The 27,855-nt window shown below is 38.8% G+C and overlaps 1 protein-coding gene across 2 annotated transcripts in view; it reads left to right on the top strand.

The window, feature by feature from the left end:
• The first annotated feature begins 6,017 nt into the window (after positions 1-6,017).
• The window catches only part of LOC106078738 (immunoglobulin superfamily DCC subclass member 3-like), a 244,982-nt gene continuing 223,144 nt past the window's right edge, over positions 6,018-27,855 (top strand). Inside the window, exons 1-2 of one of the 2 annotated variants that reach the window (XM_056043564.1) lie at positions 6,018-6,373; positions 8,468-9,141. In XM_056043564.1, the coding sequence (XP_055899539.1) occupies positions 9,063-9,141 (79 nt within the window). In that variant the 5' untranslated portion in view covers positions 6,018-6,373; positions 8,468-9,062. The remainder of the gene's footprint in view (positions 6,374-8,467; positions 9,142-27,855) is intronic. The other variant, XM_056043556.1, reaches the window with a different exon arrangement.

The raw sequence follows: 27,855 nt of genomic DNA, 5'->3' as shown, positions 1-27,855 counted from the left end.
GCTGCGCTATTATTCTAGTATAGCTAGCACCGCAAATCTACATACAGATCTAAAGTGCAAAATCGAGCTATCACCAATAACCCTACTAACCTGCTTGCTTGTTAAAGTCCTGTTAGGTGAAAGCGTAGGCGTAGCAAGGACGGTGTGAATGGGGGTCGACTGTCTTCTCCACCCGAAATAAAATCACAAAAGTTTTGCTTAAGTGTTATGTTTTTGTGAGTATGTGCTTGTGCAGGGCCGGTCTTGGGCCACTGCAGCCTATTCGGCCGCAGTGGGCCCCGCACTTTCATAGGCCCCACGCGAATTATAGGTGTAAATTATTAAATTTAACCATTTTAACTTATTATCAAAGGGTTTTTAGAATTCTCCTGAAATTGTAAAATATACAAAAAAGTAATGAAAATCTCCTTAAATTATTTAAATCTTCTGAAAAGTCATGCAATACTGTAGATGGCTCGTAAAGTTAGTTTGATTTTGTACTTAGTAAAGTATGAATAAATACAAAGATGAATTTATTTTCTAATACCAAATCTTAATTTTCACTTGTTATCCCAGACTGGGCCCCGCGCAATTCGTTTCGCATAGTGCCCCGCAATCTGTAGGACCGGCCCTGCGCGTGTGTATGTTTTAACAACCAGGAAGGAGAACGGATGGTGTTGGTTGTATAGGCTGAGGAGTTTCTGATGAAACCGCGAGTCGGTCTGGTGTAATTCAAGTTCATAAAAGGAGTGGTATAAAGTTGAACAGGAGTGTGATAAGTAATGAGGCGTAGAAATCTAAAACGAAGCTTTGTTAACCTAGACCGACACATGAACAGACTAAAAAGACTTATACAATAACACATTAATTTTGTGTGAAAACAGACTCAGGACGTTACCCTAACCCTAACCAAGTATCAACAATTTCCCCACAGGGAGATTTGTAAAACACGTAACATCAGGGGCGAACTGGGTGTCAAAATCGTCCGTGGCATTTCTATACAATGCGGCCCACAAATTGTATGCCATTTGATGGGCATCCAATCATACCTGTCCGTAAACATTATGTAAACATTAAAAATGTATCGAAAGTGCTATTACTAAATGACTAAAGACCAACACTTGGAATGGGGAAACCTGTTAATGTGAACAAATTCCTGCTACCAAATACATTCACATTGACACATGTACTTGGCATTCACATTCAAGTCATCTGAAGATCCTCCCATCAACGAACAAATTATTTATTGTTTAGTTTCACTCCTCACCATGTTCTCAGACATATGAACTTCAATTTACAAATACAATTCTTCATCCTCCATTATTTAACTGCCCATCTCACAAGGTAATGGGGGGGGGGGGGCGGTGGCTGAGTGGTGATACCGTCACCGTTATACGCTTAACTTCCGCACCTGAGGTCCTGCGTTCGAATCTCGGTGAAGACTGAGCTTTTCAATTTCAAGATTTTTAGGGTGCCCCTGAGTCCAGCCAACTCTAGTGGGTACCCCGCGTCAGTTGAGGAAAGTAAAGGCGATTGGTCGTTGTGCTGGCCACATCACACCCTGCTCGTTAGCCATTGGCCAAAGAAACAGATGACCTTATCATCATCTGCCTTTTAGATTGCAAGGTCTGAAAGGGGAACTTTACTTTACTCACAAGGTCATTTACTAACTGCTTTCTCAATAACTTGGAAACGTAGGCTGACTGTCTGCATCTAAGAGCTGGCAACACTCATATCATTGTGAAGTAGTGTCGCAGTTATCTATGTAACTGTATAATAGAATTATTTCTCTAATTGATAGTGCGGCGTTGATCACTATATTGATGACGTCATTACACTATTAATATTTTCTGTGTAGACTAGGGGACTGATCTTTTGTTGCTTGTCACAACTTCTAGTGACGTAAAGTTATAGTGTGTGTGGTTTTCGTCATTTATCGTCTAGTACAGTCTCTCCATTGTTTTGTACGTTGGTACAGATAGACGCGTTTTGAGAGCTCTTGAATTTCTCCTTGGTTTTTGTTATTGGATAGCCTTAGCATTTGCCTTGGACATTTTCTTGTTGGATTATCTTGACCCCTGTTTAGGGTGAGTTTTATTTTTCATTGTATAGTTTTTCTATTTGAATTCGTTCGTATTTGTAAGTCTATAATTAGACTAGATCTAGATGATTAGAAGAATCCTTTCTTTTATCTTCTATAGGGTTTTAGCGTCAAGACTAAGTTTTAGTCGTAGTCTCAGTCCAGGACTTTATCTCAAGTATTAACGTCAAGTCTAAGTAGTGATCTTAGCTTGGTGTCAAGTCTATGTGTTAGACTCTGTGTCAAGTCTCAGTGTCAAGACTTGTTTGTCCAGTCTCAGTTATATATTGAGAGTACAACTTTAGGTCTACAGTCTACAGGACTGAGGTCTTTCTCTCAGTTGGTCATCTGGTGTGCAATTTGGTTTTTAGATGAGTCTGAGGTTCAAGATTCCGGACTGCGGGTTGCATTGGTCAGACCTGATGGTGTAGTATCAACTATGAACTTCTACTTTTGGAATTGTCGTCAGTGGATAGTGCCTGATCTAGAGGCTAGATCTACATATATTACCAGTTGTTGTTTTTGAGATTGAAGGTCTATGTGATCCATTGAACTAGCTATTATAGTTAAGGTAATATATTATGTATTTCATAATTATTTGAATGTTATTTATCTATAGAGACTAACTGGATCATTTTAGATTACATATTATTACATATTGATATTTCATACTATTATTATCACTCATCATGAATCAGTCATTTGTAAATATATCACAAGAATAAATTTTATTGTTATTTAACATCATACACGTAGTTTATTAGTTTATCTACAACTATATGTGTATGGTGTGCTTGTCAGGCTGAACTTGAGCCAAAATATTATAAGTTCAGAAAATAATAACAATAACACAAATTGAATTAATATTTAATATTAATAAATATTTACATTTGAAATACCTAATACTAGTTTGATAAATACAAGAACACAAGAACCTGACAAGTAGGTCAAGAATGTCTCCTTTCATGTTGCCATTTTATCTAATTTTTGTAAGAAGAATAAATCCTAATATCTCAATATTCTTTTTTTTTTTAGTTTCTCTTTATTACATGTAACATTTTATTACGTTTGAATTTATGGATTAGGTTAATAATTATTATGTTAAAAATATAAGTGTACGCTAAATGAATATATGGAGGCGCTTTGCTCCCAACCGGGGGTCCTGGTGAAGACTGGGATTTTTACTTTCGGGATCTTCAGGGCGCCTCTGTGTCCACCCAGCTATAATGGGTACCTGACATTAGTTGGGGAAAAGTAAAGGTGTTTGGTCGTTGTTCTGGCCACATGACACCCTCGTTAACCGTGGGCCATAGATAAAATGACTTATACATCATCCGCCCCATAGATCACTAGGTCTGAAAGTGTAACCTAATGAATATATAACTATATATATAAACAACAACTTGTAATTGAAAAAGTACTTATGTTTGATAAAAATTCATTTTGAAATATTTAAACTTTAAAAGAGAATTTTTTTTTATATTATTATTATTATTATAAAAGAGCGAGTATTCATTCTCTGGCGAAGCCAGGGTCGAGTTTCGTTAAAGGGAAACAAAATTCATCGTAGTCCCTTTATCAGTTTCCACTGAGGAATATTTGGTGATGTGGCAGGTCTGCAGAAGTACCGCCCTCTGACAGGCAACGAGAATGTTCCTAGGAATGCCAAGGGCCTTGAAGGTATCTGTGAGGTCAGTTGTTATTATTCCCTCGGTTGATATGACAATGGGGTATATTGTTATTTTAGATAAGAGAACAAAAGCAGCCCCTCTTCATAGCATTTATTGATTTGACCAAGGCCTTTGACCTTGTTAGCAGAAGCGGTCTGTTTGCTGTACTAGAGAGAATCGGCTGCCCAAATAAATTAAGAAAACTAGTGTCAGCTTTTCACGAAAATATGCAGGGCACTGTCCAGTTTGAAAGTTCTTCCTCCAGGCCATTCTCCATTAAGAGCGGTGTAAAACAAGGATGTGTACTGGCCCCTACACTATTTGGCATCTTCTTCTCAGTCGTACTAACCAGTGCTTTTAAATCCCTGGAAGATGGAATATATATCCATAGCAGTTCCGATGGAAGGCTCTTTAACCTGGCACGTCTTAAAGCCAAAACGAAAAGGCGTCGTATCTTGATAAGGGAGCTGCTGTTTGCCGATGACGCGGCACTCGTATCTCACTCACAAGGAGGTCTACAGAAGCTAGTGAACGCCTTAGCAGCTGCTTGTCAAGAGTTTAGCCTTACTATAAGTCTCTCCAAGACCGAAATTCTGGCACAAGACGTCGCAGAAGTACCTATAATACAAATTGGGAACCACACCCTTTCAGTGGTGCAGGAATTTACCTACTTGGGTTCAACAATTGTCAGTAACCTAGACTTAGACATCGAGCTGACAAAAAGGATAGGAAAAGCTACCACAGCATTGGCAAAACTCTCCAAGGGCGTCTGGGAAAATGGTAAATTGACCACAGCGACCAAAATCCTAGTCTACAACGCCTGTGTTGTGAGCACTCTCCTTTATGGCAGTGAAAGCTGGTCAACATACATGTACCAAGAGCACAGATTGAATAGTTTCCACTTGCGCTGCCTGAGACGCATAATGGGCATCTCTTGGAGGGACCATGTCTACAATCAGGAAGTTTTGAGATTGGCCAATATGAACAGCATATATGCTCTCCTGACACAAAGAAGATTACGATGGCTCGGACATGTCACCCGCATGCCAGATGGTAGAATCCCGAAAGATATCTTATATGTTGAGCTTGTGGAAGGAGTCAGACCCAAGGGCCGCCCAAGACTAACATATAGAGATGTCTGCAAGCGAGACATGAGAGCCTCAGGCATCAGTGAAAGTATGTGGGAAAACATAGCCAAAGACCGGAGTGCATGGAGACAGACTGTGCGTGCTGGGACAACCCTTGCTGAGAACAAAAGAATTGAAGCGGCCTTAATCAAGAGGGAAAAAAAGAAAGCTGCCCTGTCCGCTAGCCCTAAATCAGAGGCATACACATGTACGAATTGTGACAAAGTCTGCCGTTCTAGAATTGGCTTGATTAGCCACACCAGATTCTGCCCCGTCTCAAGATTAAGCCAAAACCAGCGACTCATTTCGGCGCATCCATTGCCTTTCGAGACAAAAGGAGCCATATATATATATATATATGTGTTTTGTTTTTTAATCTTTGTTTCAAATTAGATTCAGAACCTTGATCAGTTCAAAGTTCAAAGTGACGTTATAGAATTCATTTTATTATCAAGAACTAAATAAAAATATTCCCCCCCCCCGCCCTACATTTACTTAAAGGTTCATTCGCGCGGTGGCCTACTAGTTATTTACTCACACCAATACAGGCCTCACAGAACACAGTTTGGGAAACATCGCATTAGATGATTCTGCATCTACGCTAATTAATAATACAAATTAAAGATGGTTCTATTGTATGCTTTCTAATAGCACCACAACTGTTGATGGTCTTGTAAAGTACTCCAATGGGAAACATCGCCTTTTCATGAATCATAATTTATCCTCGCATTGGGAGGGGGGAGACAAATCTTTAGCAAATGTTACAGGTAAAAATGCAAGATTTATGCATTGCACGTGCTTATACAGACAGACCAAGGGCGACAAATACCATGCCTGTGTTTGTGAAGTAGGAGAAAGGAAGAGAAATAATATACAAGTCTTCTTCAAGAGAACACAAGAAAGGGAGACTATTCCCGCCAAAAGCGTTGCAAGAGGAGCTTATCCTATAATAAGGGGGACTAATGCTTACCCAAAGGTCGGAAGGGAATTGTGATAAAAATTGAAAAAAAAAGGGAGACAACTGATTTTTTTTCCTTCAGTTGTAAAATGGAAGAGAGGCAAACGCGTTCAATCAGGAGCGCGCGAGGGCCGCTTCCACTCGCGCGCTTTGAGAAATCTTTCCGTTACGTGAGCACAACATCTAACTCTTCTCCAATGTTAGTGGTATCGGTGAGCTACTGAAAAAGAAAACGCACACACACACGCGCACGTATTCACGCAGGCGCGCACATACAAACAAGGGAGCGGGGTACGGGTGGAAAGTGTATTAGGCGCGAACCCGCTGGAGTCTGCGGTTGAGGGGGAGTTGACTGTGAAACCACGTGGTCACAGAAAGAAAATAAAGCACCAACCTACTCGGGCGGTGAAAAGGGGAAGTAATTGAAGAGTTATTGCTCCTTTGTGTTTTGATTTCAATTTGATAATCGAATTGTGGGACCTGTTACTTTTTTTTTGTTTTTCCTGGACTGGAATAATTTATTAGAGTACTTCTGTCGGCTCGGCCTATCCAGTCTGAAGTATGTTCTTACGCTTTATAGATTTATCTTTGGATTACATCAACATTATTGAATGTGTTGTCACATGTCACCACTATGTATATAATAGTACTTCAAAATTTGGTTGTGCTTTGATGAAGTCGCACTATAATATCGCACAAAGCCATGTTTGATATATACATGTTTAGAGTAAATATGTCTTCGTCGTATAGACTATGTGACTAGACTTGAAACTTTCCAACATTTATTCGTTCAATGAGACCCAACCAATGTTAGTTGATTCCACTACCACTATCTTCATTACCACTGGTCTGATGTTCATCTCACTCTAGCTGGTAAAACTACTGCTGGTGCGATTGTTGCTGGTGTCACTACTGATGGTGTGACTCTTAGTGGTCTCACTATTGCTGGTCTGGTCGTTGCCGTCTCTATTCCGGGTCGCACTATTACAAGACGCCTCAGAGATAATGGATGCTGTTTTACTAACTATTTGCTATGTATACAAATTAATTATTTAAAATATATATTTAAAAAAAACTCAACTTTTAAACGTTAGTTTCACTGTTGTTAGAGACGAAAGTATGTTTGTTTGTTTGTTTGTTTGTATGTAAAATGTTTTACATGTTTCGGATGTTCCTTCAGAGTTGAAGATAGTTTACTTCCTAGTCCAAACCTCCCTAAGGACGACGGGGGATGGGAGCGGGCAAGGTTTGAACTCTCGACCATCGATAAATCCGAACGACAGTCCAGCGCGCAAACCGCACGACCAGGCAGCCATATGAATTTGATTGAGTAAAATATTTTAAGACAGTGTTTCCCAAACTGTGTTCCGCGGAACCTTTAGTGTTCCATGAGGCCTCAATAGGTGTGTCCACGAACTGCAGGAATAGTTAACCACAGTGCATTAATCTCTCTTTCACAAAAAAAAAAAGCAGTGTTTCGCTAACTATGCGAAGGAAAAGATTGGGAAACACTATTTTATGGATTCGGAATGTGAGTTTTTTTGTTTTTTTACGAAAAATTAGACGGTGATATTCATAAAAAGGGTGAAGTTGTAATTGATTAAATTCATAAATAGATTTCAGTTAATAGCACTCTGGAGAGGAACACAATACGTACGTATCACGTGTGGATAGAATGACAATAAACTACCACTCTGACTTGACTGCACTAGATTTTGTTAACTTTTATAGATTTGATTTGTATTTTCATCCAGACTTGACGTTTACTTATGATAAAAGGAAAATTATCACAATGTCACTTTTAGGCAATTTGTTTTAAAAGTTATTTTATCATTTTTTCAAACCATACTTACATGCGTATTAAAAAGTTGACAACTACAGCTTTTGAATAAAGAGTAATGGAATCGATTATCGGTATCGGTAATTTATTGACATCCATAATCACATCTAATTGGTAGCTAGGTTAGTAGCTATTTTTTTTAGCCAGATTGCTGTTATTAACTAGATAATAGCTAGTTGGTGATTCCATAGTCTGTTCTTTGCTTTGCGAGTTGTTCCAATTTTATCGGTAAGCGTCAATATTGTAGAGCACACAATTCAGTGCCGCAGAGGAGTAATTTCGATTTAGTTGTTGCTAATATGATTATCGTCGCTGTTCTTGTTGTTATGATTATCACTTCTGTTATTGTTGATATTGTAATCGCTGTTATTGTTGTTTGTTATCCTTATCGCTGTGGTTATTATTATTATTCGCTGTTATCATTAATATTATCGCTGTTTTTGTTGTTGTCATCTTTGTTGTTGTTGTTGTCGTTGTTGACCTTGTAGATTTTCCCTAATGTTAACATTGGCGTCAATTTTTGTCTCAGAATACTAACAAGAATGTATCAAGAATATAGAAAAATCAACAATTTGCTTGAAATTCTAAATGTATGCCACTGGGTCTCTACCACATTTATTTCATCATTTCAAATTGTTTCTAACATGCAAACATAGCCTACAATAATGGCAACACCGGAGATAGAAGAACTACAATAACTATGACGGAATCTCTGACAAAACACCCTCAATCACACATAAAACAATAAGATTGCAAATATTAATGTTTTTCAAACAGATTGAATTAAAAAATCAATATGTAAATTTATTGCAGGACTCACGGAGAATGCTATTGATATTTCAAGTTTGGAGATTGTTGAGAAAACAACTTCTGGTGCTCCTGTGAAATTTCTTTTTAAGATGTGATACATGCCGGGAGAGGGAGCATCTCTCATCCAAGGCACTCTCTTAACACTTGTCAATACCTTTGGAATCAATGTCAAGCAACGTTGAAGAGTTTAATTACTGCAGCATCCACAAATGACGTCCTCTCACTACCTGCTTCACGGTAGTGGCTTACTCAGTAACGTGATCACGTGATCTTCATCATTGATTCCTCTAATAATATAATTTACATACCTTACGTTTATTTTAGAACAGAAAAGCCACGTGCATTTTAACTAGCCAATAGAAAACGTTCATGCAATTATCTTAGCAGACGACAGAGTTTTTCAAACACATTTTTAAATAGTGTGTGTTTTAGTATTGTTGTGAGTGTGTGTTTTCTTTGATAAAGAGTAAAGAAAATTGTGGATACTTGTGGATTACCGTATCGATGGATTAAAGGGAGGCGTGGAATATTTCTGGATTACTGTTTTCTTGGATTATGTGTTGCGCTGTGGGTGTGACGTTTTGATGTAGCCAGCACGATGAATGTCTATCTCAACCTTGTGTCCACCCTTGCCACAGTTCTCATGTGCACGGCCAGAGAGGACAAGGGCCATGAAGGTAAGGACATTTTGAACTCTGACCTTCTCTGTGGCGCTTCTAACCAACCCACATGTTAACAATAACTAAACACACACACAAACATAAAACACACATTCCAGTCACTTAAAAAAAAAACCTTTTTCAAACCTTTCAATAACATTCAGCTCCATGTGTCTTTTTGTTTGTCTTTGTTGGGGCAACACACATGATGTGCTAACCATCTCTCTCCATCCCTCTGTCTTTTGCCAGGACTAGAGACATTGAAGAAATGATAACACTCCAGGCTTCGTACAACTTCATCTTAATTTGTTTAGTTCTCTTGTTGAATGTCTTCTGGATTAGAAAAAGTTCTTGATGAGCTAAATCTTTTGTTTTTCAGGAAACATTCGATAGTTATTTCTTCGTCTTATTAAATGTTCGCATAATAAAATCAAAATGTTTCCTAATAAACTCATGTAAAGAACTGACAGACTAACCACTTCGTTGTCTCATTCAAGAACGTCGCCAAAGATATTTGGCCCCCAGACAACTGGGTACGGTTGGGGGCCTCTCTTCTTTCCCCTCCCCCCACATGCCGAAAACCTTCAAGTACGTGTTCAAAATGAATAAAGTGTTGTTAGAGACACCATTCTGTTGGGGCCCCTGACAAGGGTACAGTTTGTCCGCCCTCCTTTACCCCAACAGCGGCGGTGGTGTTGACGGTCGTTGACTTGTAGCACCAAACTAAACAACTTAACCGCTGTAGGCGTATTATGTCTTAACATATAAAACTTGAGATGACTTAAATCACTTCTTAGTAAACAATATTATATAAAACGTTTATTACACTATAGACAAAATCAACTTGAGAGCAAATGAAATAAATGTAATGGAGACTTGAGTCATAATACAAACTCACTACAAAAACCACGTCTTTTCACTCTAGCCATCTGGAGTCGTTTATTCTACACTAAGACCGCTGTAGACAATGCCACTACATTCACACTACATTGCCACCAACCAATCGCCAACCTCTTCTCACCATTACCATAGAAACACACACTCACACACACACTATAACACCCGGGCCTGTCTTACTCTAACCAATATATTACATCTCTAAACTTAATATGCCGTTCTCCAGGCATAGTAGTATCTTTCTAGAAATACTATTGCTTCACTCTAGAAATGATATCGCCTTTCTCTAAACATAATATTGCCTCTCTCTCTACAAAATAGCCTCACTCTAAACATAATAATGCGTCATAAAAACCAAACTATTATAATCGACGTCTGCTATACTGTTACGTGATCGGTGACCTCAGCCGGAGGGGGAATAAGCCTGAGAGATGTCACGAACGTAACTTGCAAAAGTCACAGCAAATTGAATTCTGTGCCACCAAACCAGGCATTAGCAGACACTTAACTGGTGAGCCGTGAAATGCTCACCCCGCTCACTGGAATAGGGACGGATGTCGTCTGACACCGAATGTAACTTTTTATTTTCTCGCTTAGTGAACTTTCTAGAAATTGGGTAATGGCAAATATTTGTGAATGTTATTTGGGTCAACTAAAAGTTGGTCTTGAAGTCTGGTTCTGTTGGCCTGTTGTCGAATCGTAGTCTGATTCTAGTTGTCTTATTTATTGTTGTTGTTTTTAAAAGCTCACTTTGTCTGTCTGTCTGGTAAAACGTTTGTACACGTTATTTCTCCCATACCCATTCTCGGATCAAGTTGAAATTTTGCACAATTAATTCTATTACCTGGCAACACAAGTATCAATTAAAAAAAACAACAATTACCTAATTAACTATTGGTAATTATTTTTTTTGTTTGGTATCTCAAACAAGGGAAAGAATTCGTACTTGACAGACGTGGTGGTATTACCAATGCACAATTAAACCAAATCGTAATCAACATTAAATCACTCCTATTATAAGATAGAACTGCCTTATACTACTAGATCTACATTCTTTAACTAGTAAACTCTGGGTAGCACCATTAATTTATATTTGCATTATTTTTTTAAATATTAACTTATTAGAGAGACTGTAATTGTTTCTTATCGTGGACCTTCTATTGTGTTCTGGTGTGCTGACACAGACATCAATAGAAGTAGATAGTGCACGAGTTCTCTTGTGCTCACCTCTAATAGGATTCCTTAGTAATAATTGCCATAACAAACACGTAGCCTACATGTATTTCAAGAGTCACTAAAACGCTTTTATATCGAACAAGCTCTGACACCAGGCCATTAAACTCCCATGACATGAGCTGAGTTGTAGTTTGTTCCAACATTCGCCGCTATCAACGTTGTGAATGTTGTTCTTGGTGATACAGACGTTCTGCTTGGTCGTGTTGTGCATCACATCAAATGTTATTTGTCCATGTCTAGGAACACACTTTACGACATTCAAGCTGAGTTGTGCTTCTAATCCAGGGCCAGACAGCGAAAATCGTATCTTAATCGTCATGGGATTTCACAATTCTTAACGCTTGGGGGATGCCAGGAAAGAGAAGGAGGGGAGATGTGGAGGAATTTTAAAAAGATTACAGCTCGACACTGACTGAAGCATTTTCTTGCAACAGCTTTCAGTCAACTTCCTGTCTGAGGACATGGAATACATTCTAAGCATCGATATGTTTGTATGCTCAATAGATGAGGTACAATAACAGCTAAACATAGATATACTGCTAAAATCAGTGAACTATATGGGCTGATATACCATCTTGGCTTAGATATACTTCTATCTCAGTATATGGGCTGATATACCATCTTGACTTAGCTATACTTCTATCTCAGTATACGGGCTGATATACCATCTTGACTTAGCTATACTTCTATCTCAGTATATGGGCTGATATACCATCTTGACTTAGCTATACTTCTATCTCAGTATATGGGCTGATATACCATCTTGACTTAGCTATACTTCTATCTCAGTATATGGGCTGATATACCATCTTGACTTAGCTATACTTCTATCTCAGTATATGGGCTGATATACCATCTTGACTTAGCTATACTTCTATCTCAGTATATGGGCTGATATACCATCTTGACTTAGCTATACTTCTATCTCAGTATACGGGCTGATATACCATCTTGACTTAGCTATACTTCTATCTCAGTATACGGGCTGATATACCATCTTGACTTAGCTATACTTCTATCTCAGTATATGGGCTGATATACCTTCTTGACTTAGCTATACTTCTATCTCAGTATATGGGCGGGTGTAAAATCTGGACCTAGAAATACTCCAATGCTCAATATAGGCAGGTGCAGACTGAGCATAACTATGATTCTATCTCCCTATACCTGGGCCTAGAAAAACGTGTATGCTAATTATGGGCAGGCGCAGTCTCTGAACTTAGATATACTTGTATCTCAGTACATGGGCATGTGTAAAATAAGGGACTATACGAGACCAATTATCATAGAAGGCCTAAACACTGACCTGCAACGTCACAACCAATAGCTCGTTGCCGCATCATACAGATCTGTGAGGTGGCAACGAGTTATTTGTCTTCTGCCCACAGGTTGTGACGTTGAAGGTTAGCGTTCAGGCCTACAATAACGAATGGTCGTAGCCTAGAAGTACATGAGTCAGTGTAACAGCTCGGCCTAGAAGTACATGAGTCAGTGTAACAGCTCGGCCTAGAAGTACATGAGTCAGAGTAACAGCTCGGCCTAGAAGTACATGAGTCAGTGTAACAGCTCGGCCTAGAAGTACATGAGTCAGTGTAACAGCTCGGCCTAGAAGTACATGAGTCAGTGTAACAGCTCGGCCTAGAAGTACATGAGTCAGTGTAACAGCTCGGCCTAGAAGTACATGAGTCAGTGTAACAGCTCGGCCTAGAAGTACATGAGTCAGTGTAACAGCTCGGCCTAGAAGTACATGAGTTAGGGTAACAGCTCGGCCTAGAAGTACATAAGTCAGTGTAACAGCTCGGCCTAGAAGTACATGAGTCAGTGTAACAGCTCGGCCTAGAAGTACATGAGTCAGTGTAACAGCTCGGCCTAGAAGTACATGAGTCAGTGTAACAGCTTGACCTAGAAGTACATGAGTCAGTGTAACAGCTCGGCCTAGAAGTACATGAGTCAGTGTAACAGCTCGGCCTAGAAGTACATGAGTCAGTGTAACAGCTCGGCCTAGAAGTACATGAGTCAGTGTAACAGCTCGGCCTAGAAGTACATGAGTCAGTGTAACAGCTCGGCCTAGAAGTACATGAGTCAGTGTAACAGCTCGACCTAGAAGTACATGAGTCAGTGTAACAGCTCGACCTAGAAGAACTTGTGTTCTCAGTACATGAGTCAGTGTAACAGCTCGGCCTAGAAGTACTTGTATGCTTAGTAAAAGAGTCAGTGTAACAGCTCGGCCTAGAAGTACTTGTATGCTCAGTACAAGAGTCAGTGTAACAGCTCGGCCTAGAAGTCCTTGTATGCTCAGTACATGAGTCAGTGTAACAGCTCGGCCTAGAAGTACTTGTATGCTCAGTACATGAGTCAGTGTAACAGCTCGGCCTAGAAGTACTTGTATGCTCAGTACATGAGTCAATGTAACAGCTCGGCCTAGAAGTACTTGTATGCTCAGTACATGAGTCAGTGTAACAGCTCGGCCTAGAAGTACTTGTATGCTCAGTACATGAGTCAGTGTAACAGCTCGGCCTAGAAGTACTTGTATGCTCAGTACATGAGTCAGTGTAACAGCTCGGCCTAGAAGTACTTGTGTGCTCAGTACATGAGTCAGTTTAACAGCTCGGCCTAGAAGTACTTGTATGCTCAGTACATGAGTCAGTGTAACAGCTCGGCCTAGAAGTACTTGTATGCTCAGTACATGAGTCAGTGTAACAGCTCGGCCTAGAAGTACTTGTATGCTCAGTACATGAGTCAGTGTAACAGCTCGGCCTAGAAGTACTTGTATGCTCAGTACATGAGTCAGTGTAACAGCTCGACCTAGAAGTACTTGTATGCTCAGTACATGAGTCAGTGTAACAGCTCGGCCTAGAAGTACTTGTGTGCTCAGTACTTGAGTCAGTGTAACAGCTCGGCCTAGAAGTACTTGTATGCTCAGTACATGAGTCAGTGTAACAGCTCGGCCTAGAAGTACTTGTGTGCTCAGTACATGAGTCAGTGTAACAGCTCGGCCTAGAAGTACTTGTGTGCTCAGTACATGAGTCAGTGTAACAGCTCGGCCTAGAAGTACTTGTATGCTCAGTACATGAGTCAGTGTAATAGCAAGACCTAGAAGTACTTGTATGCTCAGTACATGAGTCAGTGTAACAGCTCGGCCTAGAAGTACTTGTATGCTCAGTACATGAGTCAGTGTAACAGCTCGGCCTAGAAATACTTGTGTGCTCAGTACATGAGTCAGTGTAACAGCTCGGCCTAGAAGTACTTGTATGCTTAGTACATGAGTCAGTGTAACAGCTCGGCCTAGAAGTACTTGTATGCTCAGTACATGAGTCAGTGTAACAGCTCGGCCTAGAAGTACTTGTATGCTCAGTACATGAGTCAGTGTAACAGCTCGGCCTAGAAGTACTTGTATGCTCAGTACATGAGTCAGTGTAACAGCTCGGCCTAGAAATACTTGTGTGCTCAGTACATGAGTCAGTGTAACAGCTCGGCCTAGAAGTACTTGTATGCTCAGTACATGAGTCAGTGTAACAGCTCGGCCTAGAAGTACTTGTATGCTCAGTACATGAGTCAGTGTAACAGCTCGGCCTAGAAGTACTTGTATGCTCAGTACATGAGTCAGTGTAACAGCAAGACCTAGAAGTACTTGTATGCTCAGTACATGTGTCAGTGTAACAGCAAGACCTAGAAGTATTTGTATTCTCAGTACATGAGTCAGTGTAACAGCAAGACCTAGAAGTACTTGTATGCTCAGTACATGAGTCAGTGTAACAGCTCGGCCTAGAAGTACTTGTATGCTCAGTACATGAGTCGGTGTAACAGCTCGGCCTAGAAGTACTTGTATGCTCAGTACATGAGTCAGTGTAACAGCTCGGCCTAGAAGTACTTGTATGCTCAGTACATGAGTCAGTGTAACAGCTCGGCCTAGAAGTACTTGTATGCTCAGTACATGAGTCAGTGTAACAGCAAGACCTAGAATTACTTGTGTGCTCAGTACATGAGTCAGTGTAACAGCTCGGCCTAGAAGTACTTGTATGCTCAGTACATGAGTCAGTGTAACAGCAAGACCTAGAAGTACTTGTATGCTCAGTACATGAGTCAGTGTAACAGCAAGACCTAGAAGTACTTGTATGCTCAGTACATGAGTCAGTGTAACAGCAAGACCTAGAAGTACTTGTATGCTCAGTACATGAGTCAGTGTAACAGCTCCACCTAGATATACTTCTATACTTAAAATATGATGTGCAAACTTTGCTACACTTTGTCGTACTCCCTGCTTAGGGTTTGGGAAGGTGTTACTTTGGCCTGTCGTTGTCATGACCACATAACACCCTCGTCAATCAAAGTTGTTCAATGTATTCCATTACTTTGTTTTCAGAAAGTCATTATTTAGATGTCAATTCCTCCAAACTTAGTCCAAACTGTCTATTCATATAACTTGAGATCAAAGTGACCCCACAGCCCACACAGGCAGTGTATTCGCGCTTGTATATTTAACGTATCATGGATCTCCCTTCAGTACAGAGAGTGAAAAGGTTAGACAAATGGTGAAATGTAACCGGGACTCCAGCAAAGTGAAACTTTACAAACAACTCATTTCACGAGTGACATCGTTGGGGTGGGAGGGTGAAACGTGGGGGAGAAAAAGGAAGGGGGGAGTAGGTTATAGATTGTTTCGACACAAAGTCCTAGTTTTGCAAGGAATATCTTTTTAAAAAAGAGTGAGAAAGATTTTTTTCTTTACTTGGAGAGAAAGAGATCAAATGAAGCTAGTGTCTGCCCCCCTCCTCTACCCCACCCATTGATTGCCGGCATGTAATTGGTCGGCTCTGATGGATGCAGTTGAAGCTGAAGATACCAGTTATAGGATGGGCTTGAGATGATAGATCGGAGCGTGTGTGCGGCGTGGTGGGGAGCCTCTATCTCGTTGGGTGTGTTTATGATATGATTTAATGTCTTCCAATAACAAGATCATATTTGGATATGTTGATTTAATCAGCAATTCGGACAATTTTTTTTTGTCAATTTAAACGGTGTACAGCATAAAAAGTTTTCATTGGCGATTAAAGCTTTTTGTATAACAGTTTCACTTCAGGAATGCACCTTAGGGTCGCTCATACGTGGCGACCACGACAATAAATTATACTTTATAAGGAAACCCAGATCTGACGAAAGTCTTGGCGCTCTCGTTAAAACTAATTTAGTTTTGGTCTATGTTATGACTTTCAAGAGTTTAGGTCAAAGTGACATAAGCAAGAATGCTTGAAGCTTATAGCTTTTGATTCTTTGTACAAAATGTACATTAACTCACTCTGTCTGTCTATCTGGTAAACAGTCTGTACGTGGTATTTCTCCCACACCCAATTTCAGGTAAAGATGAAATTTTGTACAATTATTTCTTCTGATAAATGGCAGTAATTAGCGGTTATTTCCCTTCGATAAGCTTTGTTTTTAAAGACAGAGATCTTTTTTCTTTTGCTTGTGACATTATTTAGTTTGCATTTTTTTTTGACTATAATGACTCTTTATGAAATGTGCCTTGTAGATGCTGTCTGTCGCGTGCACGTCATTGCTCTTCTTCAACGCTGGTTTCTATGTGCACATGAACTAGTGTGCAGCGCGAGATTTGTTGTCATGACTCTTGCGTGTGTAGACGTCACGCCTTGGTTTCTTGAAGTTCCTCTGTTGATGTTGTGCCAATGTGTTAGTAAACCCCAATATGTCTGGCTATTTAGTCAATAAATATTAATAACAGTCATGTGCTGGAATACACTCGACAAATCTTGCCGACACTCAGTAGCCAGTCAGCACTCAAGAACTGCAGTGAAGTTTGGGTACTCAGAGTAACCAGTCGGTATTCCAGAGTAACCAGTCGGTATTCCAGAGTAACAGTAGAGCTATATACCAAGTTAGTTAGTATTTTAATTTCTTGTACTTATGTATTAGTCAGTAAGGACTTACAATGTAGACACTCCTCTATTTCAAGTTGTGTATCAGATGCATTAGAATTGTGTGGTGTCAACCAATTTATCTTGATCGTACAAAACTTAAAATTATTTGTGTCTGCAATAACAGTCGTTTCTTAGTCATTGACAGTAAGCTGTCTGAATGTTTCTCAAACATACTTTTAAGTCACACGGAAACGAAACATTCTGACTAAACATTCTGACTAAACATTCTGACTAAACATTCTGACTAAACATTCTGACTAAACATTCTGACTAAACATTCTGACATAACTGTAAGTAAAAAGCCTGCGAAATGTCAGGCCAAACCACAGCGGTGTCAGACACACTTACACTGGTGGAGGGGAATGTCTCTCCAGAATATGACGCTACAGTCACATGAAAACTGCTGTACGAGTTGAACCCTAGTCACTTTACGATTGAAGGGGTCAAACAAAGATGCAATAAAAAACAACAACAACAACACACGTCTGCAAGAAAACATTTTGACCTTTCTTAAAGAGCCTCCACGCTCCTCTAGATTATCCAAGTAAGTAAGGCCTGGAGACTCACAGATAGAAGTTTGAATACATCTGCTTTATGCTTTTCGGTAATTATTGCCCTCACATGTGCGTCCATCGGCCTTCAGAGAGCACTCCAATTGTCTCTTTAAGAGTCCAGCTATTTTCCTCTATGTCTGTGAGGGCAAAATGATCTGTACAGCTTTTTCAGAGGGGCACCTCTGTTACGCCGTCCTCTTTTCAGTTGGACAAAAAAGATCCCTTTTGACACGTGGTAGCCCCCCGTACATTAGATGTGACAAAATATGTAGGTCGCAACTGGGTTCGCGTAGTCATGTAAAACATTGCACCCACCCTCAATCGACGAAATAGAAGACATTATGACCACCCTTAATTACTGCTCTCAAATACGCAATGCGGTTTTGAATGAAAATAATTCACATCGATCGAGAAATTAGCAGTTAAAAAATCAACAACTAAGAACAAACATCGAAAGACAACAATCTGTATTAAACACAACACGGTATTTGTCGTCGTTCTTAAGTAACGTACTTCATATCTCGAGCTGTGTTACTTAACACTTGTAGTGTCTACCATCAGCTTTCTAGTCTATAGCGAGTCTATACCAAGCCAACCGAGGCTTGATGTTTCGTGTGAGGATCGCATTCCGTTGTTGTTCCTATTACATAATACATGGTGTGTATGTTGTCTCAACCAAATTAAACCCCCGGTAACATATGGTCATAAATATTTATAACATAATAAAGCGAGGAGCTTCGGGTGCAGGGCGTGAGCGATGAATACCTTGGTGGGGGAGGAGGGCGCCACGAGTTTCAGATACTGTAGACATATACTTTTGTTGCGTATGTGTCTATGTCGGCTTTGGTGCGTCGCTAGGCAACGACATCATGGGCTAATGCAGTAAGTACATGGTAAATTAGCTCGCGCCTACGGGTGGCGTTATTGTTGGCTAACAGCCTGATTGTCGGGTTCCTCCCCAGGGGGAAGGCACTACGGGAGCTGAATGAGACTTCACAGCAGTGCTCAACTCATCTGGATGGAGCGACGGTTGGAATTGTTGGGCACGTCGCACTCAGCCACGTACACGATCTGGTGTTGAACATTCGGATGCTTGTTAAAAAGAAATTATTCACTTTTAGGTTCTGAGTAATTAGATGTACTTTTATTTCAAACTTTTATTTTTCAAGTCTGAAAATGTATCTTTTAAAACACATAACTATATGACATTATATACGTCACAGTATGTGTTAAAAGATTACGTTTTATATTAGTTGAAAATGAGTTATTTAAATGTATAACTTTGTACAAGAAGGATATCTTTAGAGATTCATAATTGGAAACGAGAGAGAGAGAGAGAGGGAGAGAGAGACAGAGATACAGACAGACTGACAGACAGACAGACAGACTGATAGATAGGGAGACATAAATGACATAAAGAAAGAAAGAGGCGGAGTGAGACATAAATTCAGAAATACAGAGAAACTGATAAATAAAGCGATCGATAGAGAGAAAAACAGAGAAATAGAAAGAGATACTGAGATGTCGAGTAAGAGAGAAAAAAGAGAGATTGGGACTGTAATAGAGAGAAAGAGAAAAAAAAATTCAGAGAGACAAGACAGAAAAATAAAAATAAAAAAATAGCATCGATAGAAAGAGAGAGAAAGAGATAAATGTTGATATAGAGACATAGCAATAGTGTTAAAACCAATAAAGTGATACACACACAAAGAGAAACAGAGAAAGGTTGAGTGGGAGAGAGAGAGAATATTCCTCGTCTCGGGCTATTATTAGCTACAGATAACTACTTCCGATGCTAACGTCCCAGGAAGCATGCAGTGAAAAGGTTCGCATCCAAGCGAGAACTACGTGTGATGTAATAATAGCTCACGGATCACGGCACGTGTCGGAGACAGGTTTTCAATGAATTAGGTGAGCACACACACACACACACACACACACACACATACACATCCTAAAGGAGAAACGAGAATAATAAAAAAAAAATAGATCCGTGGGTGAGGGATAGAGGAACATAGTGGGGGGGGGGGGGGTCTCGTTAAGGTGTGATTCATGGTGGCTGGTCTCTTTGTCTAACAATGAGGGGGAGTGGGGGGAGCCATCAGTTTACTAGCGAATGGAGCGTATTACTTCGATATGATGTAGGCAGGTTATAATTTACCTCAATTGAGGAATTTGAGTAATAAGGTGTAGGCCTGTCAATTACTGAGACTTGCTATGATTTGAAGAGTAGATTTTCTATTATTCACTCAGAGAGTGTAAAGAAGAAGATATGAAATTATCAAAGCGTGACGTCATTAATTGAGTCAAATTTTTTTTTTCTGCTTCTTTAATAACGCCAAACATTCCATTGGAATCTCTGCATTGAGCCCGCCCAATGATCTCTCTTGTTATATAGAATAATCTAATCTATACTATAAAGTAGAAAGTAAGGCGTATGTACGTATGTATGTATGTTTCCAATAGAAATCAAATCCGTTTGACCAATCTTGATAAAACTTGGTATAAATGTTCCTTGTGTACTAACTTGGACCGTAGTGTATGTATTGTAGCCTTAAAACAAACTTTAGACCCTCAAAAAAAAAAAAGTTGACCAACTCTATGAAAGTAGGCCTATTATAAATTCATCGATCTAGGCCATGTTTACCATGTATAAATCGAAAGGATCTAGTTCTAGATCTAATTTTTAAAACTACACTTTGCACATATAGTTTTTTAACATTGACACATGAAAATACAAAATATAGTCTATTGATTTCATTATTTAATAAAATTAACCTTCAAATTTGTGTTTCCAAAGCATTTTTATACAAATTCGTTCCTTATATCTGCAAATTTAGATTTCCTGACGAACATTCTTTCATTAGACATTACCCGAAATGTTACACATCTCTCTATTCCTAGGTCAAAAACTCTAATTCAACTCTAAGATGATAGAACTTCTCTTCGCAAAGATAGTTTTATTCTTTAACACATGAACATACTAATTATAGTCCATTCATTTCATATTTTAATCAAATTAATATTCAAATTTGTTTTTCTAAAGCATTTTTATAGAATTATTATTTCGTTTAATTGTTTACAAAGCACTCTCAGTGACTATATCGAAAGTGATATGCAAATTAAGACCCGCGGGTCGCGGGTAACATATGGCTAGTATACATATATAATTGAATGTAAGGTTTATGTATGTATGTGTCCCGCAAAGAAATGAAAACTGTTTGACCAATCTTACATAAAACTTGGCATAAATGTTCCTTTGGTCATAGCGGAGACCGTAGTGCATGTTTAATATCTCTCCCACAACCAGAGGGCCCTAAAAAAAAAGAATACTTAATTTTATCTCTATTAAAAAACTTTTTAGCAAATCGTTTTCAGTGTATTTTAGATGTCAGCTTAACGGGTAAACCCATTTTCACACTTTCATTTTCGTGGCAAGATACAAAAAAATATGAAGGGAACATTCTCCGAGTTTGACATTGATCTAAATTCAGTCTACTAGATAAGTGATATCCAGACTAAGTCCCGCAGGTCGCGGCTAGTATAAAACAGAATGTAAGAGGTATGTATTTATTTATGTCCTTTATAGAAATCAAAACTGTTTGATCAATCTTAAGTGAAACTTGGCATGACCGTTCCTTAGACAACAGCGGTGATCTTAGCATATGTAAAGTTGCCCTACAACAAGAGAGTTTACTAGATTTAGGTCAGTGAAGTCTCTTGACATAGATTTTATCTAGTAAATCAGCATAGCTGCCTTTCATTTTAGAACAAAACAAAAACAGAAGAAAAAAAACAACGAGCAAAGCGCCGGGTCAAAACAGAGCTAGTTTAGAATAAGAATCGTCACAGAAAACAATTCAAAGAAAATGCCTTTGGCCTTTGGCCTTTAAACTTTAAACATTGAACGATCGCACTGAGATGGAAGCTTGTTGTCTGCGCTGCCAAAAAAGAGGTCAATGCTACGTCATCACATTTAGGGAAGTGTGAACCGCCCATTGCCATTTTCCTTTAAAAAAAAAAAAAGATAAAGATTTTAAAATGTGGATTTAATCCGCAATGTAAAATGACAACAAAAAAAAAAGCACCAAAACATGACGTGGACATAGATAATAGTATTTCAAAAAAAAAAGGAAAAACTTTTTTGTAGAGCAAAACTTTTTTTGGCTCCAAGAGTTAACAAAGCGCATGATGACATCACAATTGTAAAACTTGAATTCTATTTTTGTACTGTACCTAATGATCTTTTGTAATTTTTATAGATTGCAGTTTATATTTAAATCAATAACTTTATATCTTACTTGGCTACAATGATAATGAAACCAATAGACTAAGCCACTTCATACAAACATTCAAACAGTAGAGATCCAGACTCTATAAGACTGGTGGTCAGATCGTAACGAAACAGACGGCGCCAGACCGGCCAGTGATCTTTGGGCTGTTTTTGTTAAGCAGACATGAGAGCAGACTTTTTTTTTTTTTTTGGCTTCACCGGATTGAAATATCAAAGAAAACAGCTACAGAAGTAATATGCATTAATTTTACAGCCAGTACAGTTGCTAATGTAGCTATTTTTAACTAGTAAATTGAACAGCAAAATTGGTTCAACTCCACTTTGACTACGAGTTGGCAGCCATCTTGTTAGAGATGTCATAGTGGACGCTACTTTGCACTTACGATGATGACAGTGATGGGTCAAGCCTAAGAAATTAAGAATTTTTATAAGTTGTATCGGCAGAGGTGTTTCTCAATGGAAAACACAGCATTAGTCTTTGGTATATTTTTTTCAGCAACCCAAAATCTAATATTTTCCTCTGAATAATAAAAGGCAAAAAAAAAAAATGTTTTCTTTTAAAAAAGAAAATCCTTCTTCGAAACGTGTAATCCTATCGACAATTTAAAACAAGGTAGTTTTTGGCCACTGCTGATTATGAACATTCTCTTGATGAAGAAATTAAAACTAAAGCCTCGTTTAGCTGTGTATCTATCAATATATCTTATATAGTTTATACTTTAAAGTAGTTTTTCCACATACTTTTTCCTTAACGGAATATCTCGCACATTCCGAGGTATAAAACGGAACGCTTTGTATAGTTTGACAGAGATTAATTCCCGTGGCTGCCTACTAGTTCATTATTTCCGTAGTTTGCTGAACACCTAATCAGGCCTCGCGGAACTCTGGGAAACACATGTCCAAACTATGACTATCATGTTACATAACTGGTGTAACTGGAATCTGAAATTCATTGTTCATGATAAGCCTAGATAAGTATTCATTCTTGAACCTTCTACACTAAGATAATTCTTTGATATATTATTATCGATAAGTCCTGACTTGTCATAACTTAGAAACGTCTACAAACTTTATTTATTGATATGTTTGAACATTTTGCACTAGAAATCTGTGGGGCCAGGCTAATCTCTATCTTTACTTCAGATTTACACGCATATAAATTATGAAACCTGTCTTCCAAATCCATAACATTAGTCTGTCCTGTTCTAGGCAAGCTGCTGCATGGAAGACCTCTATCAATAATTCAAGAGATCATTCCAATGAAGCTATGACTAGTAGATGTATGGTGTAGATTACAGATCTATGGCCCTGAACGAGATGGTTTTTATCTGCACTCTGTCTTGCTGAAGTTTCATTAGTGTTCATATTATTTTACACAATACACCTGCATTGACATGAGGTCCATGTCTCTGATCTATATATAAAGATAAAGTTCTAATAATTTTTAATTTGATTATAAGATATTGTCAGCATTTTAAACTAATTTTGTAAACGTATAAATTTTAATACATTTAATACAATCTTAAATGACTTCTAATATACAAGATATTGCTTGTCTACCAGATACGCCTGACTAGCTTTTCAAAATGATGTTGTTTTTTTTCAAATAATTTCCTTTATACTAGTTTTAACATGCCCAGAGTCATTAGTGTTGTATATAGAGATCATTCTTAAGTCGACCTATAGCTAAATGAATATATTACATTTGAAATGTGGTCACACTTTAGTGTAAGTTATGTTGGACGTAATTTGTAGGACATAACTGTCGGATGTAACTTGTTCGAAACTAGCTTTCGTAAGTGTTTAGACTTCTTGGCTATAGGTGTTGGACATGACTTTTGGACGCAAGTGTTGACCGTTACTTGTCTATTGTATATGACTTGTACGTTATATATTGGAGGTAAGTGGTGGACTTGAGGTCTGTAAACAAGACATTCCAACTGCATTATAAGTATATTATATGACTACATTCTTGAATTTGGCTCTACCATTAAAACCAATCCTTTATTTTTCATCCTCCCTTAGATCATAGATTTTGTAACTTCCAATGACTTCCTAGAAAACCAAAGTCTTTGATCTGTTTAACAAGTTCTTTGTTGGAGATGGGAACAACTTTTGGGGGGATAAATAAATCATTAGACACACACAAAGAACAACTAGACTGAGAGAGAGAGAGAGAGAGAGGCCAATAGGGACAGAGCGAAGGAGAGAAAAACAGAGCGAAGGAAAGAAAGAGCAAAGCAGAGAGAGAGATGGAACTAGTGACAGAGAGGAACTGAGAGATGGATCAAGAGGGGGAGAAAGAGAAGAAGAGAAAGAAAAGGAGACAAAGAGCGTGAAGGCGTGAGAGAGAGCTGAAAAGAGAGAGCTGAAAAGAGAGAGAACGAAGGAGAGAGAGAGAGAGAGAAACCGAAGAGAAAATGAATCACAGAAAATAAGAGAGAGAGAGAGAGAGAGAGATTCGCAAAGAGAGACAGAGATTCGGAAAGAGAGAGAGAGAGGTTCGAAAAGAGAGAGAGAACACAGTGAGCACTATTAGGTAGGAGAGAGCGAAGAAAAAGACAATGCATTACAAGAACTAAAAATGTTGAGATCTTCAAGTGGAAAAACAAACTGAACAAATCAAACCATGTGGCATTATGTCTGTCACGTGACCTGGAAGAAATCTTTATGATAACAGTTTCTTTTCATGTTGTGAAATCGCCCCCAGTATCAGTGTTTCTTGTCACAGGTCCATCAAATCACCAATAAACCAGCGTCCGTAGCTCGAGGGTTGGCAGTCAGATTGTGGTTGCTGCGTGCTGGCGGATCAAGCAGTAGTTCTTCATGTTTTATCAAAGGAAGAGGCACTAACAAACACGATAAATCAGTCCGTTGTATTTCTTTTAGGAAACTTGGGTTGGGTTTCTGTTTAGGTGTGAAATTGCGTAAATAAGTTAGAGAGAGAGAGAGAGAGAGATAGAGAGAGGGTGAGAGAGGGTGAGAAAGAGAGAAAGACAGAGAGAGAGAGAGAGATAAAATATGAAAGTGAGAGAGCGTGTGAAAGAGAAAGTGAGAAAAGAGAGAGAGAGAGAGAGAAGTGAAAGAGAAAGAGAGAGAGAGAACAACAAATAGAGAGTAAGAGAGGAGATAGTGAGAGACAAGGAGAAAGATAAAGTCTGTGTGATAGAGTACGAGAAAAAGAAAAGATAGTAACAGAGAGAGAGAGAGAAAGAGGAAGGGTGAAAAAGAGAGAGAGCATCTAAATAATTCCTTACAGTGGAAAAACAAGGCGGAGAAGAAGACAGTTTTTTTTTTCAAAGTTTTGTTTGCCCAGGTTACAGTTCAATCTTAAGTTGATCCCCCTAATTAAGTTTTGTTTTTTCACCCATCTTTTGGCTTCAGGCCAGGTGCGTTTATTAGCGTTTATTGTCGTCATCTGAGACTTCTGCTTAAAAGTTAGCGTGAGTTGTGTGTGTGTTTTTAAGTTAAGGAACACTAATTGCCTTATTGAACGAGACGGCCAACGTGTTTTGAATGACAATCGACATATAGATGTCATTAAGAGAGCTGATTTTAAACCTACATGAACAAACAATGTTAGCACAGTCTTTTACTAATTGAACCATCACTCGCCCCTAGGTTATGTCAGTGCCTGGTCAAGCGTGAAGCCCATTATGCATTTCCCTGGGCATGTTGAAATAAAGGACCATCCTCTAGTGCTTCTATGTCCAGAGACTAAGGAATTAATTCCAATACATGACTGATGTTCCAGGCTTCTTTCAGAATCGGGACAGAAAACTTTCTTCATGTTATAACTGCTTTTCAGAAGTGCAATAGTTTTCTCAGCCTGGCTCACTGTCTGGCTCATGTCTGGCTCACTGTCTGGCTCACTGTCTGGCTCACTGTCTGGCTCACTGTCTGGCTCACTGCCTGGCTCACTGTCTGGCTCACTGTCTGGCTCACTGTCTGGCTCACTGTCTGGCACCTAGATAACAAGATCACTGTTGGCACTGCTGAGCTTAAAAGAAGACGACGTAACAGAAGTGCCCCCCCCCCTCCCGTAAGCGCTACAAAGATCAGCTCAGGCGCCATTTTGCCCTCATTGGCTTAGAGGAAAGTAGCCTGCAGCAGATGGCCTCTGTGAGAAACAGTTGGATAGCTCTCACAAAGGCTACGGGACAAACATTCGAGACTCAATGAAAAGTCCCTATTGAAGAAAGGCTCAGAAGATGGCAAGAAAATTTAAATAGACTGTGGACGGACAATGGTTTCGTCTGCGCGAGAAGCCGAAAAATATGCATGTCGTAACTGGGTTTGCCTAGTCATGTGAAACACTGCACTCATCCTTCATCTTCAGAATCGAAGGCATGGCCACTATCATTAACATAAAGTAAGGATAGTGCGTGTTTTAACAATGAAGAAAGAAGGGCGGATGTTTTGGTTGTGTAAGCGGAAGAGATTCTGACGAAACCACAGAGTTGTCTGTCGTAATTCTAGCTAATAAATACTGGTTTGTACATTGAAGGGAAGGAGATCAGTGACAGACGTCAGACAGACAAGAGACGTGTGTATTGTTAGTGAGTTGTATCTTGTTTAAATGATCATTTCAGTTATGTTTCTACATACGTCTACTTTCACAATTAATATGTAAACATTTGTAAAGAAAAGATTTATTTAATTTTGTTTTCAAAGAAGCTTGTTTATATTTATTTCAAGTTTTACTTTAATACGCCTACATCAGATTAGTTTTGCTAGCTGTTTGGAGCTACAAACCAACCACTGAGTATCAATATATGGTAAAATATAGTGAAATATCAACATATCGTTTCAAAAAGTACTAAAAAATAATGTTAACATTTGGTGTCTGAGGTGACAGAAACCAAGACTGACGCATCTGTGTTAGCATCATCTAAACATTTTATCGCTTTTTTAAAGAAGATTTTTTAAAATTATAATTATTGATGGTATAGTAATTGCGTGTCCATGACCTGGGGCAACACATTCTCTTAAATGTTATTCTCATAAGTACATTTTATTTAAGTTGGCAGTAAATGAAACATGTGTGTGTGTCACGGTTGATTAGGCAATCATCGTTGAAAGGTGAACATGATATTATTTTGATCGAATCTAAAACCATCTGTCGCACGAGACGAATGAGCAACCCAAAAAATTGTTTCGACAACATTTTGTGTCGTAGTTTTTAAATTCATTAGTTACAAATATTATCAGATATATTTAATCAGTTACAATCTTTATTATATATAGTTAATCAGTAGCAACTCATTTTTTATAACATACAGTCCGTTATTTACAGTTTTTATCAGAAATAGTCCGCTATTTACCGTTTTTATCAGATATAGTTCGCTATTTACCGTTTGTATTAGATAACCCCCACAATAAGTACAAGACAGACGACAGCCTAGTGTAACAAAGCTAGTCGTCATTTATCAAAAGCTATTTATAAAAAGTAAATATATTTTCCATGTATCTATTGACGTGCATATCTCTCTCTCTCTTTGTATGTCTTTCTATCTCTGTCTGTCTGAATAAAGTCTTACAATACAATTTCTATTTATTTAGATCATCTTCCAAATGTACACATACAAATAGTGGACATAACAGTACAATGTCTTTTCACATCAGAACCACGCCAGACCCCTCTCTTCCCAATGTCCACTCACAACAGTCCACTCACAGCCGTACACGCAACTTGAATGGAAACCAATTTCGTATCCTCTGGCACTGACCCTTCATCAATCATTGTTGGGACTCGGACAGCGCCAGGAAATCGTGACCTTTGGCCTTGAGACCGATACGCAGTGTCCCATGATGA

Source organism: Biomphalaria glabrata, chromosome 1 (genome assembly GCF_947242115.1).
Source record: "Biomphalaria glabrata chromosome 1, xgBioGlab47.1, whole genome shotgun sequence".
NCBI lineage: Eukaryota > Metazoa > Mollusca > Gastropoda > Planorbidae > Biomphalaria > Biomphalaria glabrata.
The sequence above is the reverse complement of the archived record's forward strand: the minus strand, read 5'-3'. Positions and strand labels throughout refer to the sequence as shown.